General features: G+C 38.7%; 2 protein-coding genes and 1 non-coding gene across 5 annotated transcripts in view; 1 reads left to right on the forward strand and 2 right to left on the reverse strand.

The window, feature by feature from the left end:
- Nucleotides 1-6,259, forward strand: LOC126966271 (putative inorganic phosphate cotransporter). Its single transcript, XM_050810255.1, has 3 exons — nt 1-235; nt 1,274-1,574; nt 2,826-6,259. The coding sequence occupies exons 1-3, from the start codon at nt 15-17 to the stop codon at nt 3,015-3,017; spliced, it is 714 nt and encodes a 237-aa protein (XP_050666212.1). The 5' UTR covers nt 1-14; the 3' UTR covers nt 3,018-6,259.
- A 6,078-nt stretch (nt 6,260-12,337) lies between these two features.
- Nucleotides 12,338-22,804, reverse strand: part of LOC126966218 (uncharacterized) — a 229,257-nt gene continuing 218,790 nt past the window's right edge. For all 3 annotated transcript variants that reach the window (XM_050810162.1, XM_050810163.1, XM_050810164.1), the window contains 8 exons: nt 22,276-22,440; nt 21,209-21,576; nt 20,600-20,696; nt 18,820-19,023; nt 17,913-18,034; nt 16,383-16,584; nt 15,967-16,117; nt 12,338-15,760 (listed from right to left, as the gene is read on the reverse strand). In XM_050810162.1, the coding sequence (XP_050666119.1) occupies nt 13,650-15,760; nt 15,967-16,117; nt 16,383-16,584; nt 17,913-18,034; nt 18,820-19,023; nt 20,600-20,696; nt 21,209-21,576; nt 22,276-22,440 (3,420 nt within the window). In that variant the 3' untranslated portion in view covers nt 12,338-13,649. The remainder of the gene's footprint in view (nt 15,761-15,966; nt 16,118-16,382; nt 16,585-17,912; nt 18,035-18,819; nt 19,024-20,599; nt 20,697-21,208; nt 21,577-22,275; nt 22,441-22,804) is intronic.
- Trnac-gca (transfer RNA cysteine (anticodon GCA)) lies at nt 16,182-16,255 on the reverse strand. The gene has a single exon. It is a non-coding gene; the product is annotated as a tRNA-Cys (tRNA).

Here is a 22,804-nt window from a genome sequence, read left to right on the forward strand (position 1 = left end):
ACTTCTCATTCCAGATGATTCCACCGTTCAGAAAGATCTTGACATCATTTCCTTTCCTTGCCATGGTAATACTACACTATGGAAGTAATTGGGGCTTGTATTTTGTGATGACTGCAGCTCCCAAGTTCGTTTCGAGTGCTTTGGGGTTCAATTTGACCTCTACGGGAACATTGGCGTCTTTACCTTACTTGGCCAGAATGATATTCTCTGTTGTATTCGGTGCTATTGGCGACAGGTGATTATATCATTTTACTACGCATAACATACTATAAATACGATTTTATGGATGAATTTAATATACGATAGCAAAAATTGTCACCTTTTTGCTCTTAAAAAGTGATTTTCATTATTATAACACTAGAAATAAGGGATTGCTTGTAACTATTCTAGACTTCATAAGATACATAATAGCTTTAAGGTTAAATGCATACACTTTTTAAAGTCCCAGCTACTGTTCAGGCATTATCTATAAATAAATTTAAATGCTTTAATAAAAAATAGCTCTGTCGTAAATCGTACTACTCCACAGCTGAATATGTAAGTGATCGGACAGCCTGGGACTAGATTATGATTATTTTATGAGAATAGCAATGTCAGTACAATCTTCATAACGTTATTAAAAAAAGCGCAAAAAAAAGAACGCTGGGAGAGTTTCTTGCTCCGCTTTTTCTCTCTCAGAGCGTCATTTGTTTCCGAACGGTATTAGTGTCTAGTATATTAGAAATGACATCAAAAAGAACTGTAAAGGAATCAATTTTGAGAAAATAAATGCGTTTTATTCCTTTTATTGAAGCGATCAATGGGCGCTCGTGCTTACTGACTACTGGTGGTGTATTAGGAGCCGCGAATATAGTTTATTTTAACAAAAGCGTTTCAAAGTTAAAAATAAGTATAACATCAATCTATGAATTCAATTACTTGTTATAATTACGCGCACCTCGCCTTAATTCATTTATAAACTAAAAGTGGCCCGCTTCTCCTTATAACATAAGCGGTCTACACACCACACCATATTAGCAAATATTTTATAAAAGTCCCATTCCACCAGATTAGCAAGTATTTTAAGTCCCATTCCACCAGATTAGTAAATATTTTATAAAAGTCCCATCACACCAGATTAGTGTCGTGTATTCACTTACATTCTCAGTGTATTTCAAAGCCCTAACTCCTAAATGCTCATGTTCTGGTCTTGTGGTAAAAAAGTGCTTTTCGAAATCTGCAATTAAACAGTTCTTATTAACAGTCTTTATACTTAACTTTAAATTTTTTACAGGATCGTGAAGAAGAATTTAGTATCGACTACATTTATGAGAAAGTTTTTCTGTTTATTCTCTCATATTCTACCTGGAGTACTTCTTATTGGTTTGGGATACACCGGCTGTGCACCCATCCTCTCCGTGGCCCTCATAACATTCTCTATGGGGTCTAATGGAGCCGCTGCGCTGACCAATCTGGTAAACCATCAGGACCTGGCACCCAATTACGCTGGTACTCTGTACGGAATCGCCAATGGTATCGGGAACACAGCTGGCTTCGTCACCCCTTTAGTAACAGCTCATTTCACAAAAAATGGAGTAAGTGTTACACAAATTTTTATAAGTTAAGTTTGGGAATTTTAATTGGTTGCACTGACCATAAGTGACCCTGATAACAATTTCATTATGAGTTAAACTATAGCTAGACGAACCCCATAGCCCAAGGGTTAGTGACCCTGCCTACTGAGCTAGAGGTCCTGGGTTAGAATCCCGGTAGTTCCAATCATTTATATGATGAATTTGAATGAGTGTTTCCGAGTCATGGATGTATTTATGTATGCTTAAGTAAGTATATTGTATTAAATATATCATTGCCTTGCACCCATAGTACAGGCTATGCCTAGTTTGGAGCAAGATAATTGGTGTAAGCGTGTGTAAATATTATTATTATTACTATTATTAAAGTAATTTAATGATATGCTGATTACGTCACCTTTGGTGGAGTTTAGAGCAGCTCTGTCTGTCTGTCTCTGTTATCACCGGCCACTATCCATAAAATAAGCATCTATTCACGACAGATAACCCTAGAACCGCTAGGAGGACCGCGAGGAAAAGCTAGAACAGATTCTTAAAGAGTGGCCAAATATTCAAATTCTAATTTTTTTTACGGGCAAAACCAACCTATCGGGCATCTTTATAAAAAAATTACAATTATATTCATTTATTGAAGTGAAAACTTCTTTTGGTGCACCACACACATACTTTTTTCGTAGGTTATTAGGTTAGGTTGAGCCGTCACGCTCGGAGATAAAAGGCTCGGTCGGGTGAATTCGGGACCGCCGAGTGTACCCGAGCGAGAAAGATACAGTCAGCTGTTCTTCGCTGTTATGTCACTGTGTTTATTATACTTGATATATATACGTAATAATTGAAATGATTAATTTAATAGTAATTATTGGTGCGTAATAATTATTATTTTAACAGTTATTTGGTTTATATTGTGAGGTTAGTGTTAGTTTTATATCGTGCCAGTATTATATATTGAAAAAACATTATAAATATTATAAAAAACATATTTTTTTTATTGGCATTATGTACCAAAAGCCTGGGGGTGATCGGTGGATCCTCAATGTGTTTGTTTGTCTATTTAGAAAGTCATTAGTCATCGTCAATTCAATATTAAAATCTATCAATCTAATGCATCTTTAAATTTATGACACCCCATTTCGACCACATCTTTTCATTGAAAGATCATAAAATCAATGTTCAGTTAAAGTATTTAGCCAAGTAATTGTTGTTTTCATATAAACTGGTATTTTTTCTTGATTTAATCGTTTCGTTTTCTTTTAGAACGGGTTTGCAGAATGGCGACCAGTGTTTATGACAGGTGCTTCGCTTTACATCTTGGCTGCTATCTATTTTCTGCTGTTCGGTACTGGTGAAACTCAGCCCTGGAACTACGTGACTCCTGCCGAAGACAGAGACAAGAGACCAAGTGCTAATTCAAATGATACCACTGTCACTGTACAAATAAAAAATTAGAGATTTTATAGAGTTACTAGCTGACCCGACAGACGTTGTTCTGTACGTAATAAATAAAATACTGTACGACGACGAAAACAGTGAAGCATCACAACAAGCCGGTTATCGTGTTAATACATAGCCCCACGCACACACTTACTCGAATACAAGCCGATCGACCACCATTATGATATTTGCCATCGTCAGTGACAGATCAGTTTGCGTCGCAATAAAAAAATTTAAAATGCCGTCGTTTATCGGCTTGTTTTGGAGCCTCACTGTTATGTAATGTGACACGGAGTCCTTATTTGTTTTCTCGTCCGTGGATTTAAATATATAAAGATGTGAGAGCTAGATCTATTGTGAATTGATAGCGAAATAAGATTAGGTAATTAATGTTATGAAAGACGTACAAAATAAACAATTATTAGTATTGTAATAATAGTATTAAGATTTTATAAATTATTAGAATGATAAGTAAATATTTATATTTTTTATAAACATTGACATGTACAAGATATTTAAGAGATAGCAAATAAACTAATGGCCGAATCAAAGCGGTGCTTCCAAGATCAACTTAGTACTTATAAAAAAAATCTCTTGTTACCTTAGATCAAGGATTGGTCTCCGCTGCGCTCGAACTAGAAACCGCAGACGTAGTCGCAAAGTGCGGCAAGTTATACTACGCCCACTGGCGTACTCGAGCCAGTCTCGAACAATGTGTGACGTTGACGTGCCACTTGTTCTGTTAAGTGTAACTAATAATTGAAATTAATATGCCGGGTTGCGTTGTAAAATTTTGTAAAAATAACTTTACAAGAAATAAGAAAGACACTGGGATCACATATCATCAGTAAGTATTATGTATTTTATTAATTTCAATAATTTAAAATAACACGAAGCAAATGTTCAATATTTGAAAGATGCAATTGAGTGACAAGATGCAACGCACACAAGCAACTAATAGTTGCCGTAATAAAAAAACAATTGTTCTTGGTTAGTGCAGTATCTAGTTAAAGCGCAGCGGAGATTTATCCTTAATCTAAGCTTGTTACTATATCTTCTATAATATAATATAAAGTTAGTATTTAAGCAGAAACTAAGGGATCAGAATGTCACACTCGCTACACAAGATTTATATATGAGATCTCACAGAATAACATGTATATAACTTATATGTAGTAATTATAGTTATATATAATCATAGTTTTTGACATCGTAACTTAGAAACTCAGATAATTAATACGTCTAGATGCTTTTGCTGTTAGACAACCGATAAAAACAAGCCAGGAATATTAGTTTAGTGTGCGTGACAAGCTACGTCTTACACTCGCGATTTGTATGACACTTTTTATTAGTGTGCGTAAATTGCTCAGTATAGAGGTTAGTTCTAAACTCAATTTTTTCGACGTTTTCACAGCTGTCATAGTCTATCTAGACGTATACATGATCTAAGCTTAGAAACTATTAATCTGAGTGATGACTTACAAATAATGTAATTATTAATAATAAATGTCTGTATTTCTCTACATAAGTCATAATGTAGAGAGAGACAGGTATACATATATATAATTTTCCAATTAGGTAGACAGGACACTATAGTAAGATTAAAATTATGTGATATTTGTTTCGTAAATCGAAATAGTAACGTCATGCGATTAAATTCCATAACGCATTTGCAAACGAATAAAAAAGATAATATTTATTATATTTTATATGGTTTTCATGAGCTGGACTTAATTTCCCTCTTTCTACTCAATTTCCCATTTCAATAACTTTTCTCCATCCTTATGTATGTATAGTTTAACATCATAAAACATAACACATTACGAAGATACACACCTATATACATGTCAAAGTAACTTGCTGAAATCTACGAATATATTTCATTGCAAATTGTTTAAGCTATATATTTTGACGCACTAAATTGCGTCATCACACCTGACAATTGCAATTTTTTATTTTGCAATTTATTTATTAAAAGATTATTAAATTACAAAATAAGACTTACAAACTTACTTAAATACAAGTCTTAAACCTGTGTTTCAGGCGTAAAGAGCTGATATTAAAACTAAATAATCACAAAAAAGAAAAACTTAATAAAGTAAAAAGGCATAAATTAATCTACAGGTTAATTATATAAGTAAACAATGTCTTCAAAGTAATGACTATTAACTAATACAAATTAACTATAGATAATTTTTAACACTATTAGTAATCACAAAACACTGTTAGTATCTTCATAGGACAAATTTTGAAGTCATGAAGAGCCTTCTTACAATTTATATAATTTAGGGGATAGATGTTTGCGTTTGCTTTTAGTTTATTGTAAAGAAACGGTCTTAGAAATATAAAATTAAAAATTTGATGTAAAAACAAAAAATTTTTTGAGGACAAACAGTTTCTTCGCGTCTCTTATCAATAAGTTCAGGCTGCAAATTACGGGAAAAGTCGAGATAAATAAATAAAGTTCATTCTCTGCAATAACTGAATGACTCCGTGATATCACGGTTACGTGCGTTACACGTAAAACCCTTAGGTCGCTCTACTGAACTATTAGGCAATTGCTACCTTCTTAGAATACCTATAATATAATGAATTGTGTATATATCTTAGATTAAGGATTGGTCTTCGCTGCGCTCCAACTAGTTATCGCTCTATCTATGAACACTAGCTTTTTTATTACGGCCACTATGAGATGCTTGTGTGCATCTTTCAAAATTTGTACGCTTCGTGTTATTTTAAATTGAAATTAATAAAATACAAAATACTGATGGTATGTGATCCCAGTGTCTTTCTTATATATTTTTACAACGTCCTACTACGCAACGCGGCATTTTAGTTTCAATTATTAGCAAAGTTTAGCAGAACATGTGACACGTCAACGTCACACATTGGTCGAGAGTCGCTTGAGTACGCGCACTTGGGCGTAGTATTAGTTGCCGCACTTTGTAACTACGCCTGCGGTATCTAGTTGAAACGCAGCGGAGATCAATCCTTAATCTACGTTATACATATATTATAATAATACTGATGACTAGACTTGTACTAATAATAATTTTAAACATTACAAATTTTATAAGATTCGTTTTATATTAATATATTTTAAATAAGCTGGCAACAGTAAATAGTAATAGCACAAAGTAGGCATGGATTCTTACGTATAAAGTAATATTAAGACCAACACGGTAATACTTTTTGACTGTGATGATTTATAAGATGAATGTGAATTGAATGTATCAAATAAATATTTATAATTATCAGGCATGTTTTAATTAACCACGACTTGATATATCTATGGGTATGTTCGGATATGCACTGCACAGTGCTATCACTGTAGAAAAATTCGTTCCGTTATGGACTGACAAGTGACAGTATACTGCCGCAGTACCCTAGGGAAATATATGACGTCATAAATCGCCGCCATATTCTACTGTGAGCGCTGGCGTTTTCGAGGTAAGGTACTCGCAGTACTTTGATCACGTGATCCGCCAAAACCACTCGAGTGCCTAACATTTAATAAGCAATACCTACCGTTTAATCCCAAATATTTTTAATTTGACAGTACTCCAACAACAATTTTTTAAAGAACTAGAAAACTTTAATGCACTCATTTGAATGCTGCGTCAAAAAGTGCGGCTGACAGTATACGGGATTGCGTTCCGTTTTAAATAGTAACCAATTTATCTAGCTATAAAGGAACGGCTTCACAGTATACTAAATTGACATCATACTGTACAGTGGTCGCAGTGCATATCGGAACATACCCTATAGGGTATGCATAAATGCAATAATATGATTACTGGATTCGCCGCAATTATGTCTTTTCTTGTTATTTGGTTATGGCCATTTATAGCCGATCATTTCAGATTGTAGAAAGAGAAATACCATAGACAACAGACGCATTGTCATCTGTGAGGTTAACATAATAACAGTTGTCTATTTCGCCACCTAATAATATAACCAAATTGTCACCGAGCAACATACATTGCACGCAAATAGAACAACGCAACATACGAATAATTACAAGCTTAATATAATAGACAATTCTTTATTAGACTTCATCAGTGGTCAACGACATAATCGTTAAGTTCTCGGTGTAACGTCAAGCAAAACTCTTTTCCTACACTCGCCGAGAGGAAGTACGCACGCACCTTAGCACCAGGAGTTCCTAGAGGACTAGCGGGGGCCCCCAGCTGCAGACCATCGCGCCTAGGATCTCAGGTACGTCGGCATATTATTTAGCCATAACTGATTTCGCAATTTTAATAATATAATATCAACTCTTTTTCTACGCACGCGTGCATACAACAACATTAAATTAAAACTTTCGTTACGGGGAGGCGTTCCAAAAATACTGGTAACATTTCCGCGTTGGATAGCTAGGCTTCCAGCAGCCCTGTTGAGGCGCGAAGGTAGTTCTTTGTATATTCTCCGCGCCTATGGGCCCCGCGGGCAAAGTTTCTCGACATCAAACGACACAAAAATATAAGACTCACTGAGACCGACATATTTGCGATGCTTGCTGTCTTCGGCAGTCGATGCAGCAGCTCCAGTACCAACTGACGTAACTTGGACATGAGAAGGAGTCAGACTGTCGACGCAAGTTGCGTCCCACACCCTTCCCCGTGCCCAAGCCACCACGATGTTTAATTGTTGGTTACCGATTTTATTAGATCCGAATACCCTCCTCTCGTGTGCAGTAAGTACTCGATGTAGTAATAAGTACCATGGTTATTCAGATCTGTGATTATGATTATATATATATATATATATATATATATATATATATATATATATATATCTGACTTTGTCAACCTACGCCATAATATATATGAATGTCTGTGTCTCGTTATCTCGTCGAACTGTACTCCAACTTGTCTATCAATACAGCCTGCAGTCCTGCACACTGGGATGGCCTGGTCTCTTTCAGCCGTTGTCATCAATCAATGAATCAAATTATTTATCTATTTGCGTATAAACATGGTATGTTACGATGGTATGATCTTACAGTTTCACATCGCCGCTAGTAACGCTTTCACATGTACTATTTGTTCTTTTTTTATGAAAATAAGGGACGGGACGAGCAAGGCGTTCAGTACATTCAGGATTCTTGAAAAACTCAAAAATTCTGAGCGGCATTACAATTGCGCTCGTCACCTTGAGACATAAGGTGTTAAGTCTCATTCCCTTTGCCCTGTACTTTCCCCGGGGCGTAAAAAGAATAGGGGAGTCCCAGGCCCATGGGTGTCGTAAGAGGCGACTAAGGGCTTTTTAGAAGTGGGAGAGTCACGCTGCCGTCTTATGACGTCAGCACAATCGGGCCAGACTCGTCCGGGCTAATTACCACACTCGCACAGAATACCGGCGTGAAGTAGCGGCCTAGTGCCGCTATGTTTCGCATAGGTTAGTGTCGAGGACCGGAGGTCATCCCTTACCCCCACCCCCTCCCCCCAACAAAATATGAGAGCGGTCCATAAAGAGATATTACCCCAGGAGGGTACCGGCTCTACCAGAGCCGGAGAATCCCTCCTGAGCACTCTCGCTCGGGCCCTTCGTATTCTGGGGTGGGCACAGAACCGCGCATGACCGAGGACAAACGAGGCAGAAACACCACGGCACCCCGCTCCACGCTCAACGTGGACTTTTGCAATATCAGGGGAATTCACTCCTATGTAAACGCCGTCCACCACCACCTTGAGACGGCGCAGCCGGCCTTGTGTTTCCTTACGGAGACGCAGATATCTCAACCTAGCGATACGTCATATTTAACGTACCCCGGGTACAAAATTGAGCACAATTTTTTGCCTCATGCCGGGGTATGTGTGTACGTTAGGGAGGATATCTGCTGTCGCCGTCTCGGCAACGCTGGGTTGCGGCGCTGGGCACAAAGGATCCGAACTGCAAAGTTCTTAAGAGGAAATATAACCGTGCCTCCAGATTTTTTAAGCGGCAAATCGCCCGTGCGAAGTGTAAGCACGTCGTCAAAATTGGCGAGCAGCTTTCCAGTTACCCGAGCGGAACACGCAAGTTCTGGTCGTTGTCGAAAGCTGCTCTGGGTAACTTCAACCAGCCGTCCATGCCGCCGTTGCACATGAGGAATGACACCCTGGCCCATACGGCAAAAGAGAAAGCCGAGCTCCTGTGCGCTCTTTTCGCCTCCAACTCGACTCTTGACGACAACGGAAAAGCACCGCCGACCATCCCGCGGTGTCAGAGCTCTATGCCTGAAGTACAGTTCAGACAGAAAACTGTTAGGCGAGCTCTGTTGTCGTTGGATGTCAGGAAGTCGAGCGGGCCGGATGGCATTTCTCCATTCGTGCTTAGAACGTGTGCCCCTGAGTTGACGCCGGTGCTAACGCGTTTATTCCGGCACTCTTATTCCAAAAGCGTAGTCCCTGACTCATGGAAGTCAGCCCTTGTCCATCCGATCCAAAAAAAAGCAGACAGTTCGGATCCGGCGAACTACAGGCCTATTGCTATCACCTCCCTGCTCTCTAAAATCATGGAGAGCATAATTAGCCGCCAGCTTTTAGTATACCTAGAGGGTCAACAGTTGATCAACGACCGACAGTACGGCTTTCGCCATGGACGGTCGGCAGGTGATCTTCTGGTATACTTAACACATAGATGGGCGGCGGCTATTGAAAGCAAGGGGGAAGGCCTGGCAGTTAGCCTGAATATAGCTAAGACCTTTGATCGTGTATGGCACAAGGCGCTCCTCTCCAAACTTCCATCATTTGGACTTCCCGAGAGCTTGTGCAAGTGGACCTCCAGCTTCCTCACTGGGCGTAACATACAGGTCGTTGTCGACGGATATTGCTCGAACCCGAAGCCCGTGAATGCTGGAGTGTCCCAAGGCTGTGTGCTATCTCCTACGCTGTTTCTTCTGCATATCAATGATATGTTGGACACCTCCGACATACATTGCTATGCGGACGACAGAACTGGTGATGCCGTATACACGGGCCATGCAGGTCTCTCTCGGGAAATCGTCGACCAGTGCCGGGAGAAACTTGTGTCTTCTATCGAGTCCTCTCTCGAGAATGTTGCGGAATGGGGTAAATTGAACCTTGTCCAATTTAACCCCCAGAAGACTCAAGTTTGCGCGTTTACCACTTAAAAAACCCCATTTGTCGTATCACTGCTCTTCGAGAACACTTCTCTTAAAGCCGCGCCTAGTATTGGAATCTGGAGGGCAAAGCCAAATTGGCTTCGAAGAAGCTGGGCGTCATCAATAGAGCACGGCAATACTTCAAGCCGGCCCACATTCTAGCGCTTTACAAAGCGCAGGTCCGGCGACACATGGAGTATTGCTGTCATCTCGGGTCTGGCGCACCCCAGTATCTGCTCGATCCATTTGACCGCGTGCAACGTAGAGCAGCTCGAATTGTCGGGGACTCAGTGCTCTGTGAACGGCTGGATCTCTTGGCGTTGCGTAGAGACGTCTCATCATTGTGTGTCTTCTACCGCATTTATCACGGGGAGTGTTCCGAAGAGCTGTTTAACCTGATTCCTGCCGCCGAATTCCACCTTCGCACGACACGCCACAAGTTAGGATTTCATCCCCACCATCTGGATGTGTGGCGGTCCTCCACAGTGCGGTTTTCAAGGAGCTTTCTCCCTCGTACTACAAAGCTATGGAATGAGCTTCCTTGTGCGGTGTTTCCGGGACAATACGACATGGGTACCTTCAAAAAAAGCGCGTACACCTTCCTTAAAGGCCGGCAGCGGTCTTGTGATTCCTCTGGTGTTGCAAGAGAATGTGGGCGGCGGTGATCACTTAACACCAGGTGACCCGTACGCTCGTTTGTCCTCCTATTTAATAAATAAAAAAAAAATCCCAGTAATTTAATTGCTACGGCTACGCCCTTCAGACCGACCACAATAATGTGGTGGTACCTTTATGATATAGCCGGCATCCTGTCCAAGGGAGCCCCCCATTGGCTCAATTTTTTCTATCATTCTTCAAATAATCTATTGACACATAATCTTCTATCTGCATTCATATCATTCATTCATCAGGTAATTTAGGTGGCATTTATTTTGAGAACAAAATATCCGTGAGTGGAACTATTGAAGAAAAATAAGAAGCACACAGCAGAGAGTTACAATACACCAGTGCTCAATCACTTAATTACGTCATAAAAAAGCGCGTACACCTTCCTTAAAGGCCGGCAACGCTCCTGTGATTCCTCTGGTGTTGCAAAAGATTGTGGGCGGCGGTGATCACTTACCACCAGGTAAAAATAAAAAAAAGGGGGGGGGACAAAGTACACATGTTAGAAGTGAAACCTACATTGTGCATGAACCTCTAAGCTGCATATGAAAACCTAGTACATGTTGCTAGGATGACACATGATTTCAACCGCTGTGAAAGGCATTACTATCACCGCTACCATATCTATGTTCTCCTGGTGTCTATGTAGTAATACGTCGTGCGCATGACGTCAGAATATATTAAGGTACACTCGCGGCATACATAAGACAATCTCTTCAACTATGATCGCCTGGTAATGAAACACTGTATAATGCTTCCTATCTCATTTTCTCCCACGATAAATCTTATGAATTTGTCCGTCTTTCTCTTTTTACTGTCTCGCTTTTTCGTTTCATCAACTTTCAAATTGCAACGATACTAGAGAAGTTTTGAGTTCAATAATGTGGGTATTTTTATTTGTAATTTTTGAAATAGGGTCAAAAATCAGGGGGTTGATGCATCATACTACGCCAGGAAGTGACAAATGGTGCATTGTCCCTCTACCTCTCTCTAGTACTACTACGCTAATACTATCATTGGGGAGATTCACAAACTAAGGAATTGATTTATTAAATATGCTCACAACGCAGAAGTAATAACATTGCATATTGTGTAGTTATTGAATATGCGTTTCTTTTTTCGTATTCGTATTGTATAAGTAAAATTTTATAGGATAAATTTACCAGATTACTATCTGGTAAATGTACTGGGACATAATAAATTTTATTTACACCCATGCATTAAATCCTCTATTTAAGATTATAAAATAGTTAGTTTATTGCCAACATTAAAACACCCAATGTCCTAATAAGTATTACATCATCCAAACGAGTGTTGTAATGAAATTCAGTACAACATTACAACACTCGTTTGGACGATGTATTGGTTACTAGGACTGACTTTATGTTAACAGTAAGCTAACTGTTTCAGAATCTTTTATGGAGGATTCATATTATGGATGTAGATATTAAAGTCTTGTATGCAACTGTTGATTATTAGGTATAAAACTCTCATGTGATACTATTATCGTGTTTTAATACCCCTTGTTGCATAAATAACTAAAACGTAAGATAAAAACCAATTAATTTCCATTAAAACATTTATTTCACATCAAAGGTAAAAGTATTTACGTACAATATCATACAGTATTTACACTTACAGTCAGCTCGATACAAACATTACACTTAACATAACACATACATGACACATTAGACAGGTGTTTATATTATTCTTAAATGTATATTACATAATCATTTTTACAAAACGATGTTGTAAAACTTATTACAATATAATTTATATGGACAATATCGTGACATTCATCATCTGTACAGAATCAAAACTATTTTACTTCTTTGGAAACAGATCACCAAAACAATACGTTATGGACACTTGATATAATTAATGTAAGGCGGGACATACGTGACATCCTAAAATATAAACATGTAACCCTAGATTAAGGATTGGTCTCCGCTGCGCTCCAAATAGATACCGCAGGCGTAGTCGCAAAGTGGGCGTTGTCGAGCCAACCTCGAACAATGTTTGACGTTGACGTGCCACATGTTCTGTTAAACTTTGCTAATAATTGAAACAAAAAATGTCGGATTGCGTAGTAAGACTTTGTAAAAATAATACTACAAGAAATAATAAAGACACTGGGATCACATATCATCAGTAAGTATTTGTAATTTATTAATTTCAATGTAAAATAACACGAAGCGAATGTTACAAAATTTGAAAAATGCCACTGAGTGTCAAGATGCCACTCACACAAGCATCTAATAGTTGCCGTATTAATAAAGCTATTGGTTCTTAGGTAGTGCGGTATCTAGTTGGAATGCAGCGGAGAACAATCCTTAATCCAAGCATATAACTAATATTCGAACAATACTCAAGATTACTAAAGACAATATTCAAATGTATTACGTGGTACATAACAGTTAAATAATTATTATATTATCATTTCAATTATACTTAAAACTCTCCCAAACATTGTTCAACGAGCTTATCCATATTAAGGCTGGGGACGGATCCAACGGCCTTGAGGAATCTAGTATAAGACCGCCATAGTTCTAATTCAGAATTAGAAGCATTTATAATTTATTACAAACATAATACAATTTTTTTTACAAAACTATGTCATGTTAAATCGTATTGGTTAACAATTAATATTTTTTTTTAATTAATTGAATGATTGAGATGGCTCCAACTGTAAAAGTTAGGGTTTACTTTGGTGATTTTTTTCGGAGTGTCTATTAATGATAGAAATGTAAAGAAAAAAAATTTTATTTTTTCTTTACATTTCTCCGTTTCTTAATGGTTTAAATTATGCGCTATTTTATCGGTTCCTTGGGATAGCAGCCTTAATATTTCATTACCACGTACTCTGTGGCGGGTTATACATATGATTCGGATTCTGTATCAGATTCAGAAGCATCCAGAGCGATTCCGTTGTGGTTATTATTATCGTTTCCATTGGGTGGGTCTCTGTATACCGGAGGTACTGATTTGGATCGCGACTTGTCTTCCTTGCTACCGGTTGCGTGTACCGGTTGAAACTTCTTCAAAACCCGCTGGTAGATCATCTTTCGCGGCGGTACGGGCGGGGGCATGTGTGGAACTTTATTGTTGTTGTTTAGCTCGTTGTCTGGCTGAACAGACGTGGGCGTTGCCTTGTAGATGTCAGATGAAAACATGTTAGCCTTTTCTTCGTGAAATATATCTCTTGTGCGGTTGTAGACCGACGTATACAGAGGCTCTATGTACTGCGTTGTATAACAGTTTTCAAAAGAGTTTTCACTTGCTGGCGACTCCGTGGATCGACTGTTGAAGGAGTTTTGTGGTTGGTACAGAGTGTCACTGCTGCTCGAATCACTCTGAAGTATAATATTTGCCAGAGACTTCGATTGGTTCAGTTTATTGTTGTTGTAAGAACGCAGTCTGGACATCTTTGCATCTTCTGAGACATTACGCATGTCTCCGACGTATGAGTATGAGGTCTGCAAGGGGTTCATCGATTGTTTCTCTTTTTCCCTTATGTTTGAAAGGGTGATGCAACTCTTGGAGCACATGTGAGCTGGATCAAAACGCCTCTTTCGGCAACAGCTAACGACGTGGATATCGTAGTTAGTATTGCGTGCTTTATCGTTAGCGTTCTGACCGTCTTCGTTCACTTCTAAGCTCTTTGTCCTCGCTGCTTGACGAGACCAGTCATTTCGTGTAAAAATGGTGGCTGCCGGTGATGCTTTTCCATCCAATTTGTTTTGCGAGGACTCGCCTTGTACCAAGTTTATTTGCCCGTATATCTTTTCATTCGCTCTGTTAGCCTGATTGTTGTAGTTAGGACTTTTATTTTCCCAAGTAGTATAAACGCGAGCATAGTTCGAGTTGGCATTGGATAATAACTCTTTATGTGACTGGTACTGATTTTGTCTTTGAATGTTTTCGGTAAACATCGCCAGGTCGTGTATGTTACTGTATACGATGTTCTCTTGACTAGAAACTATGTCGCGTTTTGTATCAACTTGTTCTTGTTTGGGTTCAAGCAGGTTGTCAGTGCTTTTTGCACGGTTAAAGTTTTTGTTGTTGATATTTTTTTCTGTCTCTTGTGTGTCCGCATACATACTGTACACCTTAGATGTACGAGCTGCTTTTGATACATTACTTCGCGGTGGTTTTTGTGGTTCCATACCAGTAATGTATTTAGCTGGACTTTGCCCATAAATATCAGCCGTCGACCGTTGAACGGCTGTCTTCGAAACATAATTTCTTTCGTCAACACCGTTAGATATACCGACGTTAACTGAATTATGTACGTATCTATCACCTCTATATGGCAACGTGTACAACTCTTCATTTACAGTACTATAAATCTCTGCTTTGTTCGAGTAAATATTTTGCTGTCTTTGATTTATTGGAGGAAGACCATTAACGTTGTGATTATCTGAAAGGAAACGGGAACCGGTTTTGGGATCCTGTTGTAAATTGCAAGTTGGTGCAGAAAGACTGTGTAAAATATTTCGAGGGGCAGGGCTATTACCTCCATTGCTGTTCGAATCATCTTCGGAAAGCGTTAACCCTGAATCACGGCTGAGTGAGAGTTTTTCTTTCCGCGGTGTTGAGAGTTCCATTGAATCTAATGAAATTCCAACGGAATGCAAACTGTCACTTTCTTCGGCACCGGAGTCCAATAAAGCATTTGCTGGTTCAGGGGCCCCATTGCCAAGAAGACTTGTGATTTGTGGTCCAAATAATGATTCAGCCTTCACAATGAGTAGTTCAACAACCATTGGCACTGCTTTGGGAGCTTTATCACAAGGCACTGAAGGCCACAGCAAACTTGGACCTACGCATACACCCAAGTTCATTGGGCACATCAAGTTAATATTGGATTTCTTGGATATGGCTTGTAAAAGGCACACAAAGTAAGTTAGCATATTGTAATGCGGTTTGGGTAGCTTTAGAAGTAACGATCTTACTGCTGCAACTTTTTCTGTCTGTGGTAAACCTGGAACAAGTTAATTGAGGATTAGTACCTGATTAATTAGTTTTAATATAACAACTAGGAAGTCTGAATCGACAACCTAAAAAAGTGTTTGCAATTTAATTACTAATCGAGCTCAAACTTCCCGAGTATGTATTTTATTAGTTTCGCCGTTATCAAGCAGACAGACGTTTTTAAAGTTTTCAACATGCAAGGTGTAAGTTACTTACTTAGAACTTGCAGCCAAGCTGGGTAGAGTTCGGCTACAAGGAGAGGTTGGGGCAATGCCCTGAAGAACTCCTTCACGAGCGCTGCTAACAGTAAGACAGGAGCGCGATCTAACTCCGTGCAACTCTCTGCCCAAGGACCCATCGCGTCCAACTGGAATTTGATACAAATAGATATTGTTAGTTCATAAATTCTATTTATGCCACAAATAGAATTTATGAACGATGCGGGATTCGAACCCGCGACCTCTCGCGTTGCGTGCGAGCGCTCTTCCAACTGAGCCATCGTTCATAAATCTTGTATGCCTCATCATGCTCATGTATGTTCGACTCTTAAATCCGCACTATGGCGACCGAAGATATGATAATAAACAAGATTGTAGTACTGAGCTGACTATTGCTTACAAATCATTATGTACCTTATCTCGAAGTAATCTGAGCGCTTTGGCGTTGGCGCTTCTTCTGAAGACGCCGTGTGTGTGCGGCGCCAGGGACCTCAGTCTCTTCATGACCTGCAGCAGGACGGGCGGGGGAGTGCCGCCGCACAGGCGAGACAGAGACACACCGAACAGTCTCCCGCCACGACGCAGCAGGCGAAGACCGCGTCCGCCGGGGTGCGTGCTGGGACCACAAATAGAGATATATTATTGGACTGTAGTTCACGGAAATAACCGCTACTTCTTAAATTGAGCTAATGAGAAGAAGTAGCAAGAAACTCATTGCCACACTTTTAAATCAAGATTTACATTTTCATCGTTTTACAAATCATTTCAATATGTAAAGTGATGCAATAAAACACACTCAAACGTCAAATGGGTTAATAGTGGCAGTTTTGCCACCAGACAACTGTTTGCTTAGACTGCTAGGCGTCACGCAATGGAATCAGCTGCTGATTGTGGTCCAAATCCATACAACTAAGGAACATTTAAAGCCGGCCGCATCGCATTGAACCGATGGCATAGCAAGTATCAAGTAACTCACCAGTGGGAGGCTCCTTAGCACAGTATGCCGGCTAGATTATGGGTACTACAACGGCGCCTTTTTCCGCCGTGAAGCAGTAACAAAAACATTACTGTGTTTCGGTCTGAAGGGCGCTGTAGCTATTGAAATTACTGGGCATATGAGACTTAACATCTTATGTCTCAAGGTGACGTGCGCAATTGTAGTGCCGCTCAGTATTGTATTTGGTAGGGCGTATCAATTACCATCAGCGGTACGTCCTGCTCGTCTCTTAATTTTCATAAAAAAGGTGTCAATAACTATGAAGCGAGCTTGCTTGTCCACTGTATTCTTAAGGCTGTCACATAAATAACTGCGAAAGTCCTCGAGGAAGACGTTCTGCGAGTTTCTATTTTAGGTGATTTGAGCTTTTTTCTTTAAAATGCATAAAAGGCACTTTTTTTCCAAAATTGATTCCTTTAGAATTCTTTTTGATGTCTTTTCTGATATACTAAATACAACTACAGCTTCGGAAACAAATGGCGCTCTGAGAGAGAAGAGGCGGCGCAAGTAACTCTACCACCATCCTTTTTTGAGCTCTTTTTAATAAAACATACAATATTATTAGTACTATAAAATAATCATAATCTAGTCCCAAGCTGTCCGATCACTTAGATATTCAGCTGCATGTAGTAGGATTTATGACAGAGCCATTTTTTCATAAATTATTTAATTTTATTTATAGATAATGCCCAAGCAATGGTTGGGGCTTTATTATAAAAGTGAATTATTTTCCCTTAAAGCTATTATGAATCTTATGCATTAATATTGACTTTGCATAATAGTTATGTAGATGTGTTTAAGGCAAGAGATTCGATACTTAATGACGTCGCTTCACAAACCATCAAAAACTTTTTTTTTACAAAATAAATTAACTATTAGCAGCAGTTTTAATGAATACAATCTGTACGCCATATAATTTATGTATAATTTTTAACGAACAATTTTACCTCTTCAATGCTTGATTCTTTTTCCTCAACTCAAAGACCAGACCGCACGGGTTATTTTTTGCGTTCACGTGTTCTAAATCGAAACCGTCTTCATTGGACAATGTTTGTCGTATTCGCGACATCTGGAATGAGAAATAGCAGAAAATTAATCTTACTACTTTTATGTTATACCAAATCTACTAGTTACGTAACATTTAAGGTCGCTATCCCAAGAAATCGCCAAAATAGAAATATATAATTATGTTATAAAATCGCCGAAATAGGCATAATTGAAATCATTTCGGTTTTGACGGTTAGTAAAATACATATTTTTACAAAAAAATTATTATATTTCTACAGAATCTGAGAAAAAAATCAATCTTTTCTTTACATTTCTATTTTTTATAGATAGTTGGAGCCATGTGATTCATTCAATCTATAGAAAGAAAGAAAGAAAAAATGTTTATTGACGTCATTATACATTCTGATAATAGTTCTTAAAGTTATACTAATCTAATTATGATCTAATGACGCCAATGGGCCCCCAACTCAGCATAGTTGTGGTTTCGAAAGAATCCACAACGCTGGTCTTCCGTGGAAACCCAGAGAGCGCTACTAACGCACAGTCCTGTCACACCAAGGTATACAAACTATTTTCTCTATGAGCACAAAGCACAAAAAATAGTGAAACTCGGATATCTAGATAACATTGTATGAAAATTTATTAATTGTACACCAATACTATTCAACATGACACAGTTTTGTAAAGAAAATTGTATTATGTTTGTAATAAATTAAAAATGCTTCTAATTATGAATTAAAACTATGGCGATCTTGTGCGAGAGAGGTAACGTAGCTCCGCTCGATTCCTCAAGGCCATTGACTCGATCCCCAGCCTTAATAAAGTGAAGCTTTAAGAGTGTTATACCTGAACCGCGTGAGGCCTCTCGTTCCCCTGCAGCGGAGTGAGAGGAGCTTCCCGGCCCGTGCGCACCCACAGTGTGAAATCGTTGGCCGCTGTCTCCAACTCCTCATGGTCACCTTCCACCTCACCCCCAGCTTGCAGCACGTGCAGCGCTTGACGGATCACATTCCGAGCGCTCATATCCGGGTTCACTGACACCGTCTTGCACTGCAACAATCAAGTCAATCTCACTCTCTCTTCAAAATCGTCAGCTCACAGTTTAAAGGCATAAAAGGTATTTATTTTCTCAAAATGGAATCCCTTAAAATTATTTTTGATGTAATTTCTAATATACTAGATACTACTACCGCTTCGGAAACAAATGGCGCTCTGGGAGAGAAGAAGCGGCGCAAGAAACTCTCCCGGGATTCTTTTTTTGCACTCTTTTTAATAAAATATACAATATTGTACTGTCAGTGCTATGGGTGGTCGTTTTTGACGTTCAATATGTGATTTTGAATCATATTTTGAAAAAAAAAAATATAATTTGAATTGCTATAAAATAATCACAATCAAGTCCCAGGCTGTCCGATCACTTAGATATTCAGCTGTGAAGTAGTAGGATTTACGACAGAGCCTATTTTTAATAAAACATTTAAATTTATTTATAGATAATGCCCGAACAGTGGCTGGGACTTTATTATAAAAGTGTATACATTTACCCTTAAAGCTATTACGTATCTTATGAAGCCTACTAGAATTAGTTACAAGCAATCCCTTATTTCTAGTGTTATAATAATTATAATAGTAATTGATAACGCCCTGCCCATTACAATGCCGTACCGCTCAGGATTCTTGAAAAACCCAAAAATTCTGAGCGGCCCTACAATTACGCTCGTCATCTTGAGACCTAAGATGTTAAGTCTCATTTGCCCAGTAATTTCACTGGCTACGACGGCCTTCAGAACGAAACACAGCAATGTTTACACATTATTGCTTCCTGTGCAAAGGAGCCTCCCACTGGTATAATCTACAATTAGTCTTATGATAGTGTGTTTTACTTGAGGCCAGCTACTCCGTCATTCAACTCTCGCAGTAACAACGTGATGTGCCTTACAATAACGTAACCCCGGACATGTGAACTGTGTCCAAGAAAGTGAAACTAAGGAAAGTTTTAGTTTTCTCACAGTACGTATACAAGTAAAATTGTATCAATGGTGAGTAATTACTTAGTGCTTGGACAAAAAAACTACGCAAGCTTTGAGAACTATCTTTAGAGTTGCCAGAAAGAAATGACTTCAGTGAAAACTTCTTAATAATCTGCTGACTACAATATAAATAAAAATCTTTGCTTTATTCTAACTGTAAATCAATTAAAAATAAACAATTTTTATTATGAAGATATTATTATTATTAGAATATCTGAATATGTAATAATCTAATCCTACATTAAAACATGAAATTCATATTTTAAAATTTTTGAGAACTAATTTGTCGTCTTTTTAAATAAATATTTAAACGATTTAATATATTTTTTTAAGATGATGACTCACTTCTGGGATTAAAAACACAAATTAAATTTGTAATCAAAATTCATGAAGGATGCGTACGAGCGCTCTTCCACTGAGCCAACCGTTCGAGTGACGTATCGTTCATAAATCTGGATATGTCTTGTACAACTCTCAGGTTGTGGCTTCAACTACAAGATCTACTTTACAGTTGATTCCCGCATCGTTCTTAAAATTTGTGTAATAAAATTCAAAGCAATATTCAATAGCTCATATAAAGGTTAATGTATACTTACAAATTCGATAGAGCTGGCCAAGTCCTTGTAGAATATTTGTATGTTTGTGGACTTCGGTTCATTTGACAGCTGGTTCGTGAGGGCACTTTGGACTTTTCTGCGAAATCACAATACAGTTTTAATTTTCAAAAATACATAGTCTGCACCTCCGAACCTATCCACAGATAGAAAGGTTAAAGGCCATCAACGCTCCTGTGATTCCTCTGGTGTTGGAAAAACGTGGGCGGCGGTGATCACGTAACTCCAGGTGACGCGCACACTCTTTTGTCCAACTTTTCCATAAAAAAGCCATATAGACGAGTGGTTGTGCCCCTACATACTAAGACAGAGGTCCTGGGTTCGAACCCCAATATGTGCAAATATTTGTATGATGAATATGGATTAAATTATTATTAAAATACCCACTGATGATAATATGTGATCCCAGTGTCTTTCTTATTTATTGTAGTATTATTTTCACGAAGTTTGACTACGCATCCCGCCATTTTAGTTTCGATTACGTTATTAGGCACGTAAACGTCACACTCGCGGTATCTAGTTTGAGCGCAGCGGAGACCAATCCTTTATCGAAGGTTATTTGTATTTATTTTTTGTATATCATGTACTCACCTATACCAAGTGTCCCGGGTTGCTTGTGTGGGGTACGTGGCTAGGTAGTTGATGACACCGCTGAGGGTCGGCCATCCAATGAGGAAGCCGGTATCATCATTATCTGGTAACGACAGCCACAGCTCCGCAACACGAACGCTTTCTTTCAACTTAAAGCAGTTCGTTCCTCTCGATTTTCCGACCAGGAGTAGGTCGTTGAAGAGGAAGAAGTGCCTGTCTAGCGGTGGGGAGGACGATCCCATGGGACACAGTTGTACTGGAGCCTCCATGAGGAATGTCCGCGGCAAGAGAGAAGTGTTTTTATTGTTGTTGTTGCTGACTGTACCGCCGATGTCCAGACTGGGTCGCTTGCGAAGGCTTTTCGATTTCTGGAATACAGTTCATGTGGTTAATAATATGTTTCATTATTACACAAAATAGTGTAGTAATTTTAGAGTGATAATCTTCACTTCTGGGATTAATTACACGTACCCGAACGGTTGGTTCAGTTGGAAAGAGCGCTCACACGGAACGCGAGAGGTCTCGGGTTCGATTCCCGCATCGTTCAAACAATTTTGTTTTCAGTTTTATATGTGACTTCACATTGAATATACACTTTCATTTTATTATTTTCATTTATATGTGTATAGATGACATGGTTATCAGAAGGGTAGGATAGAAAGTGTGTGTGTGTACTTATGTATGCAAGCAAGAAATTATACTTCTTTGGCCTAACGAAGCAAAAATTATTAAAAATGAATTATTCCTCGTGCTATTCTACGTTTTTAGAAAGAACAATTTTGTAAAAATCTTGCAAAGATGGCTTTGACAATAATTAATTATTACATAATGATGACGGCTGTATGGCTTCAACCCTTTGCCTGTCCTAATAACGGACGAAGAAACCAAAAAAAAAATAACGAATGACGCAAACGTCAGAAAATTTTAGGATCCAACTTCAACCTGATACTTTTGTGTAACAGTTATGCGCTCGCGTCTAAAAATTTCACTCTCATAATTTTTTCATAACGCGTATAACTTCAAAAATCATTGGCAGCAATCTTCCACGTAAACTTGATTGTTGGTACCTGCGCATGGTGCGAGGCAAGAGCGGCCGGGGCGTCAGCATCGTGTAAGGCGAGATAGTCCTGAGGGAACAGGTCCTGGACACGCTCCAGGTCCGACAGACGGGCCGCCCTACGTCGAGCACACCCGCTGCCAACCAGCCTCTCATACTGCGCCAATCTTTCGATCTGAAATTAACAAATATTACCTTTATAGAAAACAGCATCGATAAGTATCATTTTAAAATGCTTTAAAGTCGTGTAAGTACTAACTTTTAATTATATTTATAATTAACATAAGTATCATATTAAATATGCATATAAATCAAATCTTATAAGTATATTTAAACTATCATTACGGGGAAGTGTACCATACTGGCAGCATTTCCACATTAGATAGCTAGGCTGATCCGTTGACTGAAATAGCTGCCAACGCTTGGGTTTCCAGTAGCCTTATTGAGGCGAGAATATAGTTTTTTGTGAGTGTTTATTATATGAATAATGTTGATTCGCTGAAAGAATGATTGTTCAGACCATGTTCAGACGGAATTCC

Source organism: Leptidea sinapis, chromosome 9 (assembly GCF_905404315.1).
Source record: "Leptidea sinapis chromosome 9, ilLepSina1.1, whole genome shotgun sequence".
Lineage (NCBI taxonomy): Eukaryota > Metazoa > Arthropoda > Insecta > Lepidoptera > Pieridae > Leptidea > Leptidea sinapis.

Excerpts from the sequence above, each read along its gene's own strand:
- LOC126966271 (XM_050810255.1), top strand. The coding sequence starts at position 15 with ATGATTCCACCGTTCAGAAAGATCTTGACATCATTTCCTTTCCTTGCC. Across the intron at positions 236-1,273 it reads TTCGGTGCTATTGGCGACAG|GATCGTGAAGAAGAATTTAG; the intron begins GTGATTATATCA and ends AATTTTTTACAG. Across the intron at positions 1,575-2,825 it reads CTCATTTCACAAAAAATGGA|AACGGGTTTGCAGAATGGCG; the intron begins GTAAGTGTTACA and ends GTTTTCTTTTAG.